General features: G+C 50.8%; 1 protein-coding gene across 5 annotated transcripts in view; it reads right to left on the bottom strand.

The window, feature by feature from the left end:
* HMCN2 (hemicentin 2) overlaps window positions 1-12,647 on the bottom strand; it is a 167,707-nt gene that overhangs the window by 50,639 nt on the left and 104,421 nt on the right. For 4 of the 5 annotated variants that reach the window (XM_060200391.1, XM_060200392.1, XM_060200389.1 and 1 more), the window contains 10 exons: window positions 11,868-12,011; window positions 9,090-9,365; window positions 7,794-7,961; window positions 5,668-5,781; window positions 5,123-5,209; window positions 3,920-4,111; window positions 2,424-2,597; window positions 2,214-2,330; window positions 1,529-1,671; window positions 527-677 (listed from right to left, as the gene is read on the bottom strand). In XM_060200391.1, coding sequence (XP_060056374.1) covers window positions 527-677; window positions 1,529-1,671; window positions 2,214-2,330; window positions 2,424-2,597; window positions 3,920-4,111; window positions 5,123-5,209; window positions 5,668-5,781; window positions 7,794-7,961; window positions 9,090-9,365; window positions 11,868-12,011 — 1,566 coding nt within the window. The remainder of the gene's footprint in view (window positions 1-526; window positions 678-1,528; window positions 1,672-2,213; window positions 2,331-2,423; window positions 2,598-3,919; window positions 4,112-5,122; window positions 5,210-5,667; window positions 5,782-7,793; window positions 7,962-9,089; window positions 9,366-11,867; window positions 12,012-12,647) is intronic. The other variant, XM_060200390.1, reaches the window with a different exon arrangement.

Here is a 12,647-nt window from a genome sequence, read left to right as displayed (position 1 = left end):
TGTGTGTGAGGGGGGCTGATACCAAATTTTCGACCAAAGTGAGATGTCTAACCGTGGCATTAAGAGCTCAACCAGACCGGATTCCCACCCAGGCTCTGCCATCTGGCTCTGGGATGAGGCAAGACCGTCATCTATTTGAGTCTCTTCCTTCAGCTATATAAGTTAGAGTTATGAGTTCCTTCCTGGGTATGGAGAAGAGTCTCAGCCTGTGGGAAGCGCATGAAGGGCACAGGAAGTGGCAGTCAAGAATGGGTCACTGTCACCACCGCCATCAGAGCTCTTTGCATAGTGACACCCCTCTTTGTACTCACCGTGTGAGGCAGAGGTGCTATAAGTGTGTGTGGGGTAGTCTTTCAGAGACAGTGCTGTATGGTGCATTCACAATGTGGAGATTTCAGGGGGTGGGCTGGAGCCACCAGACCACATGCTTGAAGCCCGCTCAGCCCCATGGGTGGCACTCCTCCCAGGCTATAGTCTCCTAGTCCCATGTTCCAGGTCCCACCCAACCCCATCAGCTCACACCCACCCTGGATAAGCACGTTGAAGTCTTGGTCATCCTCGCCTGCAACGTTGCTGGCCACACACAGGTACCGGCCTGAATCCAAGAGCTGTGTGGGCTGGATCTGGAGTAGCCTCCCTTCACCCAGGACTCGAAGCCGCTCATTAGGGACCACAGACTAGGATGAGATGAGGGGAGGCTGGCATCAGAATCAAGGGGGCAGGAAGCTTAAACAATTTGCTCATAATTCATCATACTTAGGGAGAGACACTCTTCAATGATGGGGTTTTACAAAATCCTCACAGTTTTGTAAAAATTAAACTTGTTTAGTGGGAAGATAATTAAATGAGAGAAAATAGATCTGCTCCTTATAAAGATTTGGAGTTTTAATAGTAATAATAATAATAATAATAATAATAAAGGGGTAGTCTGGGAGGTGTTGCAGTGTATATAGTGTTGCATTCACAAGCATGGGGGTCCTGAGTTCAATCCCTAGTATTGCATATGCCAAAGTGATGCCTGGCAATCTCTCTCTCTCTCCTCTCTCATAAGTAAATAGATAAATCTTTATTTATTTATTTATTCCCTTTTGTTTCCCTTGTTGTTTTATTGTTATAGTTATTGTTATTGATGTCATCGTTGTTAGGACAGGGAGAAATGGAGAGAGGAGGGGAAGACAGAGAGGGGGAGAGAAAGACAGACACCTGCAGACCCGCTTCACCGTCTGTGAAGCGACTCCCCTGCAGGGAGCTGGGGACTCGAACTGGGATCCTTATGCCGGTCCTTGCGCTTTGCGCCACCTGCGCTTAACCGCTGCACTACCGTCCAACTCCCAGATAAATCTTTTTTAAAGGCTTTGTAAAAGAAAAAAGTAGAAATGAACCAAAAAAATCTTGAAAAAAAAAAAAAAGAAAGAAAAGGTAGGCAAGGCTGCAGCCAGCTTTGAAATGAGGTACTTTGCCTTTCCTAAAAGGTTTCAAGTAGACCAGAGGGAAGAGGCTAGGGGAACTTGGGGTGCCTGGCACTCACCTGTCCATCCTTGTACCAGCTGATGGTAGGTGGGGGCACGGCCCAGGACTCACACTCCAGGGTCAAAGTGCTGTTAACTTTGGTCTTCACTTTCTTCACGCTGATTTCTCCCAAGGGGTCATCTTTGGAGATGGAAGGAGGGACTGAAAGTACAAGGGAGTTTGAGGAGCAGGGCTGGGGGTGGGCGCTGAGACCCTGGACTCTTCCCAGTCCCCAGTTAGTCCTAGAAGTAGGGGGACTGTCTCCTGAGAGTGGAGGAACAGCTATGTTGGAAACTGACCTTCCCAGGGCCGGTGCTTACATGGAAGAAAGAGGCCAGAGTATGAATAGGGCAGGCCACATGTGGAAGAGATTCTGGAGACACCTCAGGGGACCTTTCTGTAGGCCCCAAGCCTCCATTCTTGGAGCCCTGCTTGTAACACAAGACATAGCAAAAGGGATCCAGGACTGGCTTGGGTTTAGGTGTGTCAGTGACTCAAGTCCTAATGCATGGGACCCTTGGACTATCATACTCGACCACAAAATGGGGGGGCGGTGATTGAGTCTTCCTGGATTCCTGGTGACCATCAGAGGACATCAGTGATAAGAGGGATGGGGGCAGGGGGCAGCTGAGGCCCAGGTACCTGGGCAGCAGGGTTCCTGAGCAGTGTACTGCCCACCCAGAATCCTAAAGGCCCCAACTCACTGATGACCTCCACATGGTAGTTCTTCATGGCCTCTCCCAGCTCGTTGGTAACCACACAGGTGTACTGGCCCGCGTCCTCCCTCTGTGCATTCAGGATCTGCAGCCCCTGGGTGCCTGCTTGGGAGACAGCAGCCAAGCATGAGCCATGGCCCTCAGGCCCCTTCATCTGACCTGCCCTGCTGACATGTCCCATGTCCCCTCACTTGTCACCTGGAAGCAGCTGGATATTGTCGGAGGCCTGGAATGGGGCCCCATCCTTCATCCAGGTGATGGTGGGGGAGGGAAAAGCCAGCACCTCGCAGATGAGAGAAATGGGGTTGTTGATGGTCACAGTCACTTCCTCCCCCGTGCTATTCTCGGCCACTCCCAGGATGGTGGGAGCCACTGTGATGGGAACAGGGATAGTGCTGTGAGCAGAGATGCCAGTCCTGCACTCAGGGCCCAGTGCTTCCCTTCTGTGCTTTTGCTGTTTGCGTTGTGTGATAGGAAACCCATGCTCAGAGGAGCCTGAAGACAGAGTGGCCGGCCAGACTTGCATTCAAACGGGGAGGGGGGGGTGTGTACCTAGGGACCAGGCTCCTTGCCACCGAGCTTCACAATGGGGGAAGCTGCTTCAAGGACTCTAATGGCTTCTTATCACCCAGACAACCTACTCATTCACCATCATTTTCTCAGATTTGTCATGCTTTTAGGTGGGGCTTACCTGCTTTACTGGTCCTGACACCCAGACTTCAATAACTGTAGGAGATTACCCCCTCTATCATCTATTTAATTTAATTTGTCATCAGGGTTATTGCTGGGCTTGGTGCCTGTATGAGAAATCCACCGATCTGGGTAGACTTTCTTTCTCCCTTTCTTTTCCTCCCTCCCTCTTTTTCTTTCTTTCTTTCTTTCTTTCTTTCTTTCTTTCTTGACAGAAAGAAATTGAGAAAGAAAGGGGGAAGTAGAGAGGGATAGAGGAAAAGAGATACCTGCAGCCCTGCTTCACCACTTGTGAAGCTTTCTCCCTGCAGGTTGGGACCAAGGGCTTGAAACCTGCTTGGTCATGGTGATGCGTACACTCTACCAGGTGCATAACCACCAGCACTTTTAATAGTTTTCTCTCTTCCTTTCTTTCTCTCTCTCCCTCTCCCTCTCTCTCTTAACCAGAGCACTGCTCAACTCCGGCTTACGGTGGTGTGGGGGATTGAACCTAGGACTTTAGAGCCTCAGGCATAGGAGTCTCTTTGCATAACCATTATGCTATCTACCCCTGCTTTTTTTTTTTTTTAAATAGTTCTCTCTCTTTCTCTTTTTTATCAGCACTTTTAGAAACAGATTTTACTAGAACTGACCATTTCTTTAGCCATACAAGACAGTTCATGGTGCTCTGACATAGAGAGATGTCAGCTGGGACCCGAAGGAAGGTTCCTCACCTCTCTAAGCCTCAGAGTTTAAACAGGTGACACAAAGACAGGCACCTGGGGTTGCTATAAAAACCCAATCAGCCAGATGTCCTACTATAGATGTTCTAGGATAAATATTTTACCAATCTAGTTTCTATTGCTATTGCCATTGAGCTTAAAGAAGTGTGTGGGGGGGTAGTAGAGCACTATGGGAAGGTGCCCAAGAAGCTGTTCACCTTGGTTGAAGCCCCCTCCCTCCCTGTGCAGTAGGGTTGAGAGCTTGCCTTCACCTAGGATGGCCAGGAAGTGGCCAGCACTAACCAAGGACACTTAGCTGGAAGTGTTTGGTCTTGGCCCCCATGGCATTGGCTGCAATGCAGGAGTAGTGGCCAGCACTTGACAAGTTGGCCTGAAGGACTTGCAGAAGGGACCTATCTGGAGAAACACGGTGGGCATCTTCAGCAGCCAGGGGCCGGCCGTCTTTGAACCAGGAGATCTCAGGTCGTGGGTGGCCTATAGACAGAAGAGAGAGGTAGATCAGATAGTTCATCATGCTTTAAACAAGTGGGCCCAGAGTTTGGAGGTTGCTCTGGAATGGACCATGGGCCCTCCATCTCAGTCCAGGGCCCATGTGGCAGGGCAGGATTCTGAAGCAGCCACCAAGCCTGGCCTGGATCCTTACCTGTGTGGTTTGATGGCTTTTTTCTTACCAAGGAATGGAGTTGGCTTGGTACAGACAGACAAGCTATTCATTCCATTCATACATTCATCCTCCAATCCAATCATCCATCCATCCATCCTCCAACCCAACCATCCATCCATCCAATCATCCATCTATCCATTTATCCATCCTACTATTCATCCACACATCCATTTATTATCCTTCCTTTCTTCAATTCACCCACCTACTCCTCTGCCTATCCCAGTCCAGAAGCATAAGCAAGAGTCTACTCTACCAGGCATTAGGGAAACCGGGGTGACAAATTCACCCTTGGGTTCTCAAGAAGATCAGAGCCCACCAAGGATAGACAGACAGGGGACAGGGCAGCACTGCCTCAGGAGCCCAGTGGAGACAGTCCATGGATGAAATGTGGTTGACTAAGGACTCACTATGAAGGGTTCTAGAAGAAAGTCTGCTTTATTTTTTATATTTTCTTATATTTAATAATATATAGAGAAATTGTGGGGGGAGGGAGAGAAAGAGAGAGACTTGCAGCATTGCCTCACTACTTATGAAGTGTCCCCCTGCAGGTGGTATAGACAAATGATAATGTGTACACTAAACCAGGTGTGCTACCTCTCTGCTCCTGAAAGCTGAGAGCTGGAGTTAGGTGAGGAGTTGGCAAGAGTGTTCTGGGCAGAGGAACAGCCAGTGTAAAAATGAGTAAAGACATGGTACTAAGTCCCTGGGGAGACAGTGCCATCTGGGGGGGAGGGGCAGTGGGACTGGAGGTGGGCAAACCAGCTTCCCATGGGTCCCTTCCATCCCAAAACTGCTCAGCCTGCCCTGCAGGTGGTCCTTGCCTGTGGCATTGCACAGCAGATGGGCCGTTTGTCCCTCGGAGACCTTGAGAACCTCCTCCAGGTCCTCTTCCTTGATACTGGGAGGGACTGAGAGAAGCAAACAGAGAATTGATTACTGACCAGAGTGAACCCGCCTGAGGTCACAAACAACCATGGAGTAGGGAGGCAAGAGGCCACAGCATCCGTCTGTAGTTTCTAGTGCCTCAATTTCCCCACCCACTCAAAGTCCTAAGGCAGTGAACTGCACACTCATTGGCTACTGAATGAAGTCAACACTAGTGCTTCTGGTCCAATCTGGGGTGAGTTCTTCCTGTGTCTGGAAAGTTCCAGAAGCTTCAGTAACAAGAAGTTTCTGATGAGGCAAAGAAAACAAGGCCTGGCCTGGTCCTCAATCTGGTGCCCCCTGCTCCAGTATGAGCCTTTCACCCTAGGTTCCCCAGCCCCACCCGTAAGACCACCCCTAAGACTACTCCTAGCTCTATTCCCAGCTCCCCACAAGAGGGGATGGTGGAGGTGTGTCCATGAGCATGCACACTGTGACGCACCCAAAACATCCACGCTGAAGTTCCTCCGAACCTCCCCAGCCTCATTGCTCACTAGGCACGCGTACAGGCCCCTGTCTTGCTCCTGCACATGCATCAGCTTCAGAATCCAGCCACCTGCAAAAGGAGCACGCTCACTGTCAGGAAATTGTGCGGATGTGGTTGAGCTTGGCAGGGCTCACAAAGCACCCTGCATTCCTGATACTATGGCCTATCTACATAATCATTGTTTTGCATGAAAGATCCCCACCCATTCCATTCCTTTGATCTATCTTCTTTCTTTTTTTATTTATTTTTATTTTATTTTATTTATTTATTAATGAGAAAGATAGGAGGAGAGAGAGAAAGAACCAGACATCACTCTGGTACACGTGATGCCGGGGATTGAACTCAGGACCTCATGCTTGAGAGTTCAGTGCTTTATCCACTGCGTCACTTCCCGGACCACGATCTATCTTCTTTCTACCCTCAAGAACCTCCCTGCCTGCAGGGTATTGTTAATCCTACCAGTTAAAATCCTTGCGACAGTTGCTAAGGAAGTTTCTACCTTCCCAGCTCCCTTTTTCCTTTCTCCACCCCTTTCCTAGCCATTTCCATTTCCAACTTGCCACTTCCGGGTCTACCCTTTAAAAGCTTGGCTCTCTGATCAGTAAAGAATTGCATTGCCTCATGCTACATGTTTGGTTCCTGAGTCATCTCCCTCATGTCGCTGAGAAAGTAGCAGCCCATGCTGGTTCCGGTCACATTCCGGGAAGAGGCACCCCCACACTAGCCCAGCATCACCAGTCAGCACAGCTCCCTGCTCCACACTGAGCCAGGTCGTGCACCCAGAAGCAGAGCAGCAGGATTTATCACCACAAGTGTGGAGACCCAGGAGGTGCCTCAATGGCAAAGAGCACAAAGTGCCCATCTGAGGCCCTGGATCTGATCCCTGGCAATATATAGAATGGTGGAATGGTGCTCTGGTCTTTTTCTCAACAACAAAATCAGGAAACGAAAGGCAGGCATGGAATGGAGAGAACATTTTTAGAAGTGTGTACATCTGCCCCTCCCATGTCCCATTTTTCAGATGGGGAAACTGAGGCCCAAGAGTTAGACAAACAGATGGCACCACAGGGGATGCTAGACTTGCATGCATTGCCATGCAATCCATGACAGTGGGAGGTGGCGCAGTAGTTGAGGTGTTTAAAAACATGAGATCTAGAGTTCAGTACCTCATGACATCACATGTGCCAGAGTAATGTGCTCTGGTTCTCATTCTCTCTCTTTTCTTCTCTCTCATTAACAGTTAAATCTTTTTTCCCTCCCCTTTAATAAGGCATTGTCACTTGGTAGGCTGAATGGCCAGAAATGTGCTAGGAAGCCCTGACCGATGTCATAGCCTCCACACTAGTCTGGTGGGACTCTAAAAGAAACTGCGTTTTCCTAAGAACTACACAGAGCAGGCCAGCTCCCTCCAAGGAAGCCTCGGGTCTCGCCCTGGAGAGATAGATACTCGGGACACTACAACACACCACTGTTCCTGCAGACATCACTAATTCATCACTGATCTTCGTTCTGAACTCATCACCTCAATGCTTGTAGCAGCCCCACCACATGCTCACAAGGGGTGCATGGGGAGAGGGAGCATCAAGCCGCCCTAACTTTGCCTGCATGAAGCAATCAATAGGGCACAGAGGCCAAGTTTCAGCAGACCTTGAAGATCCCACAAGATTTGGATGGGACACTGCCCCTTGGGCCTCACTCACAAATCAATTGTTATGAGGAGGGTGAATACTTAGAGGATAAAGGGCACTTCCAAAAGGGTGCCATGGTACTGTTATGAGGGCATACCAGGTAAGCACCATGAACTTTTTTCTTTTTCTTTTTGGTGCAGGACTTTTCAGATCCTTGACCAGGAAGATGCCACTGGGAGTCTTTCAGAGGAGAACAGAACTATAACTTTTCCCAAATTTATTTAAATCCAGTTTTTCCCTGAAGAGCTTCATTAGGCCAGTACTTTGGAGTCCACTCACAAGAGACCAATAGCTGGAATGGCTGTCCCAATAAGACCAGACAGTTCAGGGTCCGAGGTCATACGTAGACGATGGACAGAAGCAGAAGGCAAGCCTAGTAACCATATACCTTACCTGCCAAGAGGTAAATGTCCTCCCCAGGGCTGATGGGCTCCTCTCCTCGAAGCCAGCGCACTCGTGGTGATGGGACACCTGTGGCTTCACAGAAGAGCGTCAAGGCACTGTGCAGGGCAGCAGTAACATTGGTCAGTGGGTCCACGTCTCCAGTGAACTCTGGGGGCACTGGGCATAGAAAAGAAGCGACATTCAGGATGCATACCGTGGGGGCAAATGCCCCTCCAACCCCTGGATGGCCCTCTCCAAGGACCCCACCCACAGCTGGAGGAATCCAGGAGCAGAACTGATAAGATCAGGGCTACTACCACTGGAGAGAGCATGTGGCAGCCACAGGCTGGGCTTGGCTCCAGGCAGACATCTTGGGAGCCAGGCAAACATCCTGGGAGCCAGGCAGACATCTTGGGCCTTAGTCACCACACCCCACCCCCTGGTAGCCCCTCCCTGCCAGAAGATCAGAGGAATCAGCAGAACATATGCATAGCATCTAGCACTACACATAGGAAGGAACAAAGACTGAGCAGGCTGGAATTAGAGCAAAGAGGAGCACAGTTGCTCTCTTGACACCACACACCACAGGTAAGTGGCACCTGCAGTTTCTGTGACACCTCCCCCCCCCAAAAAAAAAGGAAGCCACACTAGACCAGACAGGGGAAACCATGAGAGGCCAGAGTCCCAACCCCACCAGGGGCATGATGAGACCCTGTTCCCCTCTTCTCTTGCTACTCCTTGCCTCTACCCTAGACTGACTAACTGTACTCCACAGCCAGAGCTCTAAAAAGGTTGGGGGGGATGAGGCTGTTGAAGCTACTCTGTCCAGGTGACATCTCATCACCTCACCAGGCCTCTGTGGATTTCATTCTCTGCCTGGAACACTTTCCCCCTCACCCCAGCACCTGGTTCATTCCTATGCAGTTTTAACATTTCAACCATCTGGTCATCTCCTCCAGGTGGCTTCCCTGATTTCCCAAGACAGTATTTAGGTTCTTCCTAGTCTCTCCTAGGCCCCTGGCTATCCATCATCAGGTACATAACATGCAGGAGGAGAGATTGGATTTCCCCAGTGCAGGGAACAGAGTAAGTAAGAGAGAGAGAGAAGGAGGGAGGGGAAGTAGGGCTATTTGGAGAATGATTTGGAAAGCTTAGTCCCTAACACAGGCCTCATCAGAGACCTGTCTCCAGAAGGACCAGGTGAACCACATACACAGCCTGCCTGCTGTGCCCGAAGACTGAGCCAGCCTTACCGTCTCAGGTTCTCCCCTCTCCCACCTCTCCCAGCAGGCTGCAGGTCCTTACCCAGCACGGACAGTGCAAATCTCCTCTCGGCTCTCCCAGCCACGTTCTCAGCGACACACCTGTAGCGGCCACCATGGGTGGCCTGTGCCCATTCCACTTGCAGACTCTGGTTCTGCAGCCGAAGGCCTGGCTCCACCCCGATAGGATGGCCATCCCGCTCCCAGGTCACCCTGGGTGGGGGTTTCCCTGTGGCGTTACATTCCAGGGTGGCTTCTCCATCTTGGACCACAGACACCTGTGTGTGTAGCTCGTGGGGGCCGATGATCTGAGGAGGGACTGAGGGTGGGGAAAAGGCACATCAGGGATTCCTGCTATGGCAATAGGCACCAAACAATACCAGCCCTAGGACCCCCTAGTCTGGCTGGCTGTGTGGCCTTAGCCAGGTGGTCTCACTTTTCTGGGCTTCTATTTCTCATCTCTGTAATGGAGTCATGGCAGCACTCACCCCAGGGCTATCTTCTCCCAGACCCTGGGATTGTGGGTGAGCTACTGCTTGTGGCCAAACTCACAGCAGAGCCCTGAGCACCCAAAAAGGGGGTGTCTTCCTCAGAAATCAGAGGCTGCCTACAGCCCAGTTCCTAGGCAGGGAGTCGCTACACATGCAAGCTTCTTCCCAAGGTGCTGACAATGCTTTTTCTTGGTCTTATACTCTAGATGGACCTTTACAAGGCTGACAAGTTTCATCAGGGCATGTAGATGGAGTTAGGTTTTGTTATATTTAGGAGCTGCATATGATCTTCCCAAGCCTTTCAGTTTCCAATTGAGTCAAAATGTGACTTTCTGCTCTGGGCCAAGGAGGTGGCTCAGGGGGTGAAGCACCTGCCTGGTATTCCTGAAGTCCCGGATTCTACCCCCAGCACCACATGTGAGTGGCAAAGACAAAATGAATAGAGCCCCATGAATGGTGGAGCAGTGCTTTGTTCTCTCTCTCTCTCTCTCCCCGTCTCTTATAAGTAAAATGGGACACAGTGGGGATGCAAAAAATGTTCATGCCTGAAGCTCTGAGGTCTCAAGTTTAATCCCCAGCATCACCATAAGCCAGAGCTGAGCAGTACTCTGGTTAAAAAGAAGAAGAAAAACATAATAATAAATAAAATAAAATAGCGGGGGTTAGGTGGTAGCGCAGCAGGTTAAGTGCACATGGTGTGATCCTGGTTCGAGCCCCAGCTCCCCACCTGCAGGGAGGTCGCTTACAAGTGGTGAAGCAGGTCTGTGGATGTCTATCTTTCTCTCTCCCTCTCTCTCTCCTGTCCTCTCTCGATTTCTCTCTGTTCTATCCAACAACAACATCAATGGCAACAATTCTAATAATGACAACAAGGGCAACAAAATGAGAAAAAAATGGCCTCCAGGAGCAGTGGATTGGTAGTGCAGGCACCGAGCCCCAGCAATAACCTTGGAGGCAAAAATAAAATAAAATAAAATGGGAGTTGGGCGGTAGCGCAGCGGGTTAAGCGCACGTGGTGCAAAGCACAAGGAGCAGCAAAAGGATCCCGGTTCTATCCCCTGGCTCCCCACCTGCAGGGGAGTCGCTCCACAGGCTGTGAAGCAGGTCTGCAGGTGTCTATCTTTCTCTCCCCCTCTCTGTCTTCCCCTCTTCTCTCCCTTTCTCTCTGTTCTATCTAATAATGATGACATCAATAACTATAACAATGAAAAACAAGGGCAAAAAAAGAGAAAATAAATATAAAATAAAAATAAAATAAAATAGTTGGGAAGGTGGCTCAGTGAATATATACCTGAGATTCTGGATCTGATCACTGATGGCTCATTAAAAAAATGTGGGGGGCTGGGTGGTGACTCATCCAGTCGAGCACGGGTTACCAGGGGCAATGGCCCTGGTTCAAGCCCCCAGCCCCTACCTCCAGAGTGGGAAGCTTCATTAGCAGTGGAGCAGTGTCAGAGGCCTCTCCCTCTTTCTCCCTTCCCTCTCCCCTTCTCCCTCTCCTTCTCCCCCTCTCCCTCCCTCTCCCTCTCCTCCTCCCACTCCCTCTCCCACTCCCTCTCCCACTCCCTCTCCCTCTCCCTCTCCCCCTCACTTTCTCTCTCCCTCTCCCACTCCCTCTCCCTCTCCCACTCCCTCTCCCTCTCCCCCTCACTTTCTCTCTCCCTCTCCCACTCCCTCTCCCACTCCTTCTCCCTCTCCCTCTCCCCCTCTCCCTCCCTTTCTCTCTCCCTCTCCCACTCTCCCTCCTTCTCCCTCTCCCACTCCCTCTCCCCCTTTTCTCTCTCCTCCTCTCCCTGTCTCCCTCTCCCCTCCCCCCCTCCTCCCCCTCTCCCTCTAATTCTTTCTTTCACCCTGTGTCAAAAGAAAGGAAAAATCATCACCAGGAACAGATGTAGCTATGCAGGCACCATGCCTCAATAATAGCACTGCTGGCAAATAAATACATACAATTTAAAGTAAGAAGAAAAAGTGAGATTTTTCCCCCCTCTGGGTCGTGGGGGCTCCATGGAGCATGTTGGCTGTCTCAGAAGCATCAAAGTGTCAGGAGTGGGAAGAAGTGGCTTGGGAGGGGCAGTGAGGGGTGGGGATAGACAGCATAATGGTTATGTAAAGAGACTCTCATGCCTGAGGCTCTGAGGTCCTAGGTTCAGTCCCTCACCACCCCCAGGGAGTGGCAGTGAAAAAGCCAGTCATCTGGAGATGAGAATACGTCTGCATTCTCATCATTCCCATCTCTGCTTGGATCCTGGAGTGAGGTCTGAGGGGCGGGAGCATGGTGGTGGGGGGTGTCCAGTCCCCCCACCTGGTCAGGTCCCACCCATCCAGCTCACCCTGCACCTCCAGCCTTTGGTCCTGGCTGCGGTTGCCAGCCACGTTGCTGCACTCACAGGTGTACATGCCCTCCTGGGCCAGCCGGACCTGCCCCAGGTAGAGCAACCGCCCCACTGCCGACACCTCCCCAGGCAGGGGCTGACCTGGAGGTGGTAAGAAAGAGGCTCTTTGGTCCCTGGTCCTTCCCTCTGTAGAGTTTGTCCACCTACTCATGCTGGCCAACTCCTGCTCACTCTACAGGTCGCTACTTAGACATCACTTCCACCAGGAAGCCTTCCAGGAGTGCCCAATCAGCTTCTAGCACAGTCTCCAAGCTATCCTTTGTCCTACCCTGGTTAGGACAAAATCACTAGAGCCTAAATGGGGTTGTCTGCCCCTCCTCCACTCCATCCACAGACCTGTAGTGAAGCCCTTCTCACTCCACCATTCCTGCCCCAGGGATTTTGCACCTGTAACACTCTCACAGGCAATGCCTTTCCCTGCAACACCTTCATCTTCAACCCTCAACTACCTAAAGTTGGCTTAGTCACCCACTCCAGGCAAAATGGCAAAATCCAGCTTAAAATCGCAACTACCCACTCCTCACTAAGTCTTCCCTCTCTCTAGGGCTTGCTTCTTCCCCACAGTGCTTGTCACCAAGGTGCCAAGTCATTCACTAGCTTCTGGGATCTGACTGCCCCACTCCCTGCTCACAAGGGAGCATAGGGGTGGGAGTGGGGGACTCTGTAAATCTTGGGCAAAGGAATTCCAACAACAAAAAAATGTTTCTAGCACTCATT

This window comes from Erinaceus europaeus, chromosome 10, assembly GCF_950295315.1.
Source record: "Erinaceus europaeus chromosome 10, mEriEur2.1, whole genome shotgun sequence".
Lineage (NCBI taxonomy): Eukaryota > Metazoa > Chordata > Mammalia > Eulipotyphla > Erinaceidae > Erinaceus > Erinaceus europaeus.
This window is presented reverse-complemented; position numbering and strand designations above follow the sequence as displayed.